This window comes from Rhinopithecus bieti, unplaced genomic scaffold (genome assembly GCF_001698545.2).
Source record: "Rhinopithecus bieti isolate Rb0 unplaced genomic scaffold, ASM169854v2 scaffold_788, whole genome shotgun sequence".
In the NCBI taxonomy this organism is placed as follows: Eukaryota; Metazoa; Chordata; class Mammalia; order Primates; family Cercopithecidae; genus Rhinopithecus; species Rhinopithecus bieti.
The window spans coordinates 3,365,437-3,372,792 of NW_016803416.1; the positions used below are offsets into that span (position 1 = coordinate 3,365,437).

A 7,356-nucleotide genomic window follows, 5' to 3' on the forward strand; every position below is an offset into this window, starting at 1 on the left:
GGGGATGGCCTGGGAAGCTTTATTAGCAATTGAATTTAGGAAGGAAATCTCAATGGCAGCAATAATTGAAATGTAAAGAATTGTTTCCCTAGTTATTTCTTGGTTAAATGTAGCCACCAAATACTGTGTCCTTTGAGGCTATTGTGGGTACTAAAGTTTCTTTACTAAGCAATTTGGCAACCAGCACACATTCAAAAGAAAAAATCAAGGCCTCTAAATCGGAAAGTTGTTTAAATATTACATGCCTTCAGGATTCAAATGAGGGAAGATTTCTTTTTGGCCTCTTCCTCAGCAGGTCCAGAGACCATCTTTCTTGCACAGCGCATGTGTTCGTGTGTAAACAAATACGAGACTTACCATGCAACAAATTACTAACAGAGTAGTGGCTCTGCTCAAATAAAACATGATAGCACAAAAGCAAAAACTTGTTTATAGGGGGTTGTATAGTAGGCCTGGGTTTCATTATAGATTCTTAGAATCTAGTAATACCTAATTGAAAAGAAGAAAACATATATACTGCCAAACTGTTAATTGCCTTTCTAAAATCCTTTTAGTTTTGCACTCTTGCAAAGAGGACAGGCTTATACATTTTTATATGTAAGTGTCTTGCTTTTGTCTGTATGCCATACTGAACAAATCTGGAGTAGGGTATTTAGCAAGGCTTATAAAAGATGTCAACTCCATGTAAGATTTTTCTATAATTTATGTTAAATTTCAAGATACAAGCCTGCCATGATAGAGGAAAACAATAAACCCCAAAGAAAAATATCAAGGCAATCCTGTTATTTCATTATATGCCACAGTGCTCTAAATGTTCTAAAACAAAACAAAACAGCCTCTTCTTTTGCCTCGCCAGAGTCTAACAACTTTTGACTTTGTCTGATATTTGATTGTATAAACCTAGCTAGAAGACAATGAGGGTTCCCTTGGGAAAAAAGTTAGAGTTCAGAAGCGGTATATCACCCATTTATTTTTCTCTTATATGCAGACTAGCTGTGCAGGGGAAAAAGCTGTAATAGCCAAGTTGATCTGCTTGTTATCCATTATCCAAAAGAGTTGACCTCAGCCGCTATTTCGTTGTTTTTTGTTTTTGTTTGTTTGTTTGTTTGTTTTGAGATGGAGTTTCACTCTTGTTGCCCAGGCTGGAGTGCAATGGCTCGATCTCAGCTCACTGCAACCTCCACTCCTGGGTTCACGTGATTCCTGTCTCAGCCTCCCGAGTAGCTGGGATTACAGGTGCATGACAACATGCCTGGCTAATTTTTGTATCTTTAGTAGAGGCAGGGTTTCACCATGTTGGTCAGGCTGGTCTCAAACTCCTAGCCTCAGGTGATCCGCCCACCTCAGCCTCCTAAAGTGCTGGGATTACAGGTATGAACCACCGCTCCCGGCCCTCAGCCACTATTTCTGTTAACCGTTCTCCCAAAGAACTTTGTCTTTTACCAGCTTGTCATGCATAAGGAATGTGTTAACATACATACATGCACACACACAAGCACACATGTGCATACACACATCATTTTGCCACAGTTAAACAGATTTTTACTGCAAGATTATTGTTATAAATTAACTGTCAGGAGAATGACCAAGATGACCAAAGTCCCTACCTCGGCTATTAAATTAACTACAAAATAAAATTATCCCTCATTACCTAAAGCTGAAAAAAACAAAAAAGCCTGATAATGCATAAAGTAGGTTGAGAAATTCAATTAAAATGACTGGAATTTGTCCAAAACCTTTTGTAAGAAAACTAAATTACCAGAGGTTCACTTGCTATGATGTTTAAGATTTTGTAATAAGGACACATGTGGCTGGCTCAGTAAACAAGAAGTGCATAAGAAAGACTGAAAAATTAGCTTCCAACATGGTTTATTTACCCAGCCATATTTCAGAGAACACTGCCCCCTGGCAGAAAAAAACCTAGAACTAGAAACAAATCTTTCAACAGTCTCAGTCCCTACAAATCATTCTGTGGTTTCAAACTTTATTGGGCATCAGAATCACCCTGGAGGCTTTTTTAAAATGCTGAGGTTTATGCCCTGCTTATCAAGATCCTGATTCATTAGGTCTGGCAGGTGGAGAGAAGAAAGAGGAGTTTAGAGGTCAGACAAGAACTGGCACAATAGGTTACTTTAATGAAAGTCAGATAAGAACCACATTTATGGAGATAAGACCTGGTTGCTGTAGCAGATGTGATTGACTGGCTTCAACAATTGTGGTCTGGCAGGAAAATTCAACCTAGGGATAAACAAAAACTATGTTTCCCAGATAGGAAAAACTGACGGCTAGAGGATTTTATCCACTGAGAGGAGGAACTTGCAGTTAGATCATCTGAGGTCCTCCTGATTTCAGACATCCAGGCAGCACATAATATAGAGCTTTAATTTTAGGCCATGCTCCACTTGATGCCTTGAACTATTTATAACCGCATGATGACTTGAGACTTCTAGGAAATCTAGAAGTTTTGCTTCTCAATTTCTCCATTACTTCCTTCTTTGGGGTTTAAATGACTTTTTGGAATACTTTTTTGAATATCCATTTTCAAGCTCACCACTTCTTTCTTGTGCCTGCTCAAATATACTGTTAAATCACTCTAGTAAATTTTTTTATTTAAGTTAATGCACTTTTCTGCTCCAGAATTTCTATTTGTTTATTTTTTGAATTATTTGTTTACTGACATACTTTGCTTAGGGAAACTCTTCTCTTCATTTGCTTTACTTTTTGTTCATGTTTTTATTTCTAGCTTTTAAATATGCTAATGATGGTTGACATAAAGCCTTTGTCTAATAAATACAATATCCATGTTTCCTCAAAAAAAATGATAAGTACCGCATTTAGAGAAGTAGCACATTATAATAAATTACTCTGAATTAATTTATTTACACCTTGCATGTTGAATTGTTTGGTCTAATTCGTAGTGGAATTTTAATATGTTATTAATAGCATTCACTATTAATTGGACATTAAAGTTTAGATCTCTTAAAGACAAACTATGGCTTTTCCTCCAGGGGACTCATCTCCAAACTGTAAGAAGCAGAGTAGTATTTTATTTACTTCGCTGGTGACACAAAGCAGCAGTGTATGTATTGCTTAATTGTAATACAGTAGTTGCATTTATATAAATGCACAATCTATCTTTTCATGAAATTATTCTATAAGTCCTTGTTCCCTAGCCCTGATGAAAATAAGAGGGCTTGAGGTTAACAGTGAGATTTGAAAGGTAAGTGATAGAGGGTTATCATTCTTGCTTCCTGAAGTAATTAATTATCATGAGCTGATTGAAACTATATGTACATCCAGAGTTTCTCATTATGCAGAATTGGCATCACTCAATTTAACATCATTCCCAGAATAATCCTAAGATTATGTATGATATTAGATAATTATTAACCATGTCATTTTCTGTAGTATCATTTAGCAGTAACTATAGCACATACACTACAAAAGTAAGAAAACACCATATATAGTCTTCTTCTATCTTAAAAGTCTGTTGTCTTGTTTTTAAGTTTTGCTGTGGTTGAAAGCTATTAGAAAATTCAGATAAAAACTGGACAACAATCTTTGCAAAAGAATTTACTAGTCTAATCTGAGCAGAAAATTTTGATGGCTAATAGAGGGACAAGCTGGCTCAATTGCTCCCACAATCCAGGGCTGCAAATATGTATAAGTCTTACAATTACAATTCTAAACCACAGAAGCAAAGTTTTATGGGTAGTCTGTGGTCCCACAGGATTCTCCAGTAGAAGAACATCATATACCTGTCCAAATGCAAACTAACCTGTGCTATTAATTGTTATACAATCAAAAGCTGACATCAACACTGTTGCATCTTTCAATGATTTTAACTTATGGCATAAATTTTATGCATTACATTTACTCCCTACAGAATCTAAGTATGAGCCCCGACACCAGAACAATCTCTGCCCTGTATGAATATTGCACAAATATTCATTAGCTTCTACAATGTACCAAGCACTCTTCTGGGAACCAGTCGTACTATTTAGGGAGCTGGCCCACACATAGCTCCTACTCTCCACATTAATCAAGTAGGCACAGAAATAAATGTAAAGTTACAACTCTGGAAAATGAAGAAATATAGAGGTAAATCACTATTTGGGCAAATATCATTCAGATTACCTAGTCAAGGGAGTCAGAGAAGAATTTGTGGAGTAAGTGTTCATTGAGCTGTGATTGGAAGGGTGTGTGGGACTGAGTAACCAGATTAAGAGAGGAGCAAAGAATTCCAGACAGAGGAGAGAGAACGGACAAAGATTCTGTGTAAGATGGAGGCATGGCACATCCACAAGACAAAAAGGCAGCCAGTCTGACTAGCACAGGGAGAGCAAAAGTTAGTATAGAGAGAAGTGAGACTGGAGAGGTTAACAGAGGCCAGTCATGTGGGGCCTCTGAGGTCATGTTAGGTGATATTGTGTTTATCCCAAAGGCAACAAAAAGCCCTTAAAAGGCTTAAGCAGGGGAAGGCTTAATCAGATTTTGAAGCATTAATCTCTATACAGTGTAGATATGAATCAGAGGGAGTCAAGAATGGATATAGTAGATCAGTTTGGAAACTTTGGCAGTAAGCCAGACAAAAGATCATGACAGCTTGCACCAAGGAGGCTGTGGCAGCGTGGAGAGGAAGACAAGTGGGGGAGTTAGGAAAAAAGACTTGTTAATGAACTGGATATGGGAGTTGAGGGGCAGGAAGGTATTAAGTGTGACTCCTGAATTAGTAGATACTTAATGATTATGATAACCATATATATACTCAGTGAAGTCACTTCTTTTCAATTAGATCATAAGAAAGATATGGAGGAAGATGGCCGAATAGGAACAGCTCCAGTCTCCAACTCCCGGCGCGNTAAGGATCTGATTCCCCTGTCTGTTCAGTCACAGTCAGTGTTAATGGGAGTGAAAAAGAGGCCTTTGAAGAGAGCATTTGCTACTAATAAAAACAGCATTCTCTAGCTCTGTGATCCACTGTCCTCTGCCTCCCCAACAGAAGACAACTCATTTTGTCCATCTGGCTCCCTGGGGCTGCAAGTTTTATGATCTATTTTCTCACTCTTCACCCCAGCCACACCCCACTTCAATTCACTAACTCACTTCTAATATTATTCTTTCAACCTACTGGCATGATTCAAAACTAACTTAATTGATGTAAGGAAGATTTAGTATTCCATCAATGTATGTGTCCTAACTTGGTTAATAATAAAATTTCAAGCTGGCTAAACAGAGGCACGTGATGGTTAACAGTCAGATCAAGAAATACAGAGAAACACAAAATTCACAGGAAGACAGACAAACATGCTGGGATGTCAGGAAAAGTCCAGAAAATATTGCTCCCTAGAGTGCCCACTACTTAAAATGTAATTTTTTATTTCTAAAACCATCAGGAGCTCCAATTTCCAGGAAATTAACCAACTCATTACTTAAGACCTGGTCAGTTAAGCCCCCTCTGTCTGCACAAGGAGCTCCTTTATGAGAACACTGTATGGGAACACTACTTATGGTGTAGTGTATTGTAAAAAGAAACTCTTTCACTTTGGTTCTATTAAGTCAAGGTACACTATTAAAACTTATCTTTCCTTTGCCAAAAGAAAACACAATGAGGACAAATCAATCTTGAAAACTCTTTAAGCACCTCCTGTCTTTTATGGTTTTCCAATTTTAAGTAAATCTTAATCTTAAAGTCCTTAATTTCTGAAGTTTCATAAAGATAGCTCACTGCCTTTTTTACTTCCATTCCTTTTTCCTATGTCAGAACTTTCTGGTGGCAAATACTGCATCCTATATTATGTGACAGCAAATCAGACTTGGGTAGCTCCAATATTAAACCAACACCTGTTCTCACCACTTCTACTTTAGCCTCGTCTGTGAACAAGAGTTTTAATTGTATCCTAACATTTACAAATTTGAGTACAAAAATGGAAATAGCCAGTTATGAAACAATGGTAAATGTTCTCTAATGAAAATCACACTCTTTCACCTGAATTATACACGTAAGTGGTTTTACTCAGAGAAATTTAGGACTAACTTAGTTATACTGCAAGACTGTATTAAAGATAAATATTTTAATAAGCTTACATTGATTACACGGTATGTAATATTTTTAAAGAATTGAAAATGCAAATCGTTTCGACACTTACCTGTAGGAGGACCTTCCTCCCATCCTTCTGCTCTCTTAATTCTATGTGCAGTGAATCCTAAGCAGATATTGACTCCAATGGCAAAAGTGAACAGGGATATTATCTAAGAGAATAAAGAGAACAAGTTGTCAAATACAGCTGGACAAAACTAAATCAAATTACACGAAGGCGATTCAAATGGCTTCAATATCACCACCCAATCCTACCACTTCCAAATTGCATAAGGTGCTATCTTAATTTGCACAACAAAAAGGAAAATGCCAATCAGTAAGATCAAGCATGTCCCCTGTCATTCCTCCGTTCTCCCACCTGACACGACTGGAACGAGCTCCTCCTTGCCATGTCGAGGATTCTTGGAAAGCCCTTTGCAGCGTGTTCTCTTTGCCTTCACGGAGTGCACTGGTTTGGGGCTCCGGGTTTAGTCTATTAACTGTAAGCAATCCCACCTGGGAGGTTGACAGACTCCTCTGATTTGTCCAGAGCTTGATTACATCACAGGGTGTTCACAAATCGCAGCTCTGAGCATAAGAGGCTTAAGCTCTCATCCCCCCATCCCCTCCCCCTTACAGGTCCCTCCCCTAACCCACAGACACTTTCATGTGGTATCCTCTGGCAACAGGAGGGTTTCTTACGTTGCCGTGGCCCATAACAGTGCATGTTCATTTTCCTTTCCTCACAAAACATGATTTGTCAAAAGAAACCAAATGCATTTCACCCGATAAAAAAGAAACAGGGCAGTGCATGGGCTTTCCAAACCAGCTTTAAGCTTTTAAGGTTTACAATGCAGTCATTCAATGGCGTCAACCTCACCGCTTTATTTTTTTAAGCAAGGAAAGTTTTATCATTTATAAACCTAATAACATTCCTGTCTTTCCTATCTATTTATTTTGCTGGCAGTTTGAGCGACCCTATCCCTAGTATCATATTCTCAGCTACTTCTGCCTCCTTGAAAGTTTCTCATGATGAAATTTCGCAAAATTGTAACTAGCATAAAAGATAACATTATTTTCCCCATGCTGTCGTTCAAGTTTAGAGAAGTAACTTTTATCAAAATGCTGGAAATGCCAGCCACGCAGCATAAAGTCCTTCTGCCCTGGGAGGACGGACAAAATAACTTCAGTCTCTGCCTCTTCTTCCCGAAAAGACTGTCAGCTTGTTTGGGGGGGGGGGCAGCGGGGCACGGGGGAGGGGGGGGGGTTTTGAGGTG

At 38.3% G+C, this 7,356-nt stretch overlaps 1 protein-coding gene across 9 annotated transcripts in view; it reads right to left on the minus strand.

Moving 5' to 3' along the window:
• Nucleotides 1-7,356, minus strand: part of ENPP2 (ectonucleotide pyrophosphatase/phosphodiesterase 2) — a 132,418-nt gene that overhangs the window by 84,640 nt on the left and 40,422 nt on the right. For 5 of the 9 annotated variants that reach the window (XM_017882881.1, XM_017882871.1, XM_017882862.1 and 2 more), the window contains exon 2: nucleotides 6,150-6,252. In XM_017882881.1, the coding sequence (XP_017738370.1) occupies nucleotides 6,150-6,252 (103 nt within the window). Of the gene's footprint in view, nucleotides 1-6,149; nucleotides 6,253-6,458; nucleotides 6,573-7,356 lie in introns of those variants that run through there. The other 4 variants (XM_017882911.1, XM_017882903.1, XM_017882893.1 and 1 more) reach the window with 1 other exon arrangement.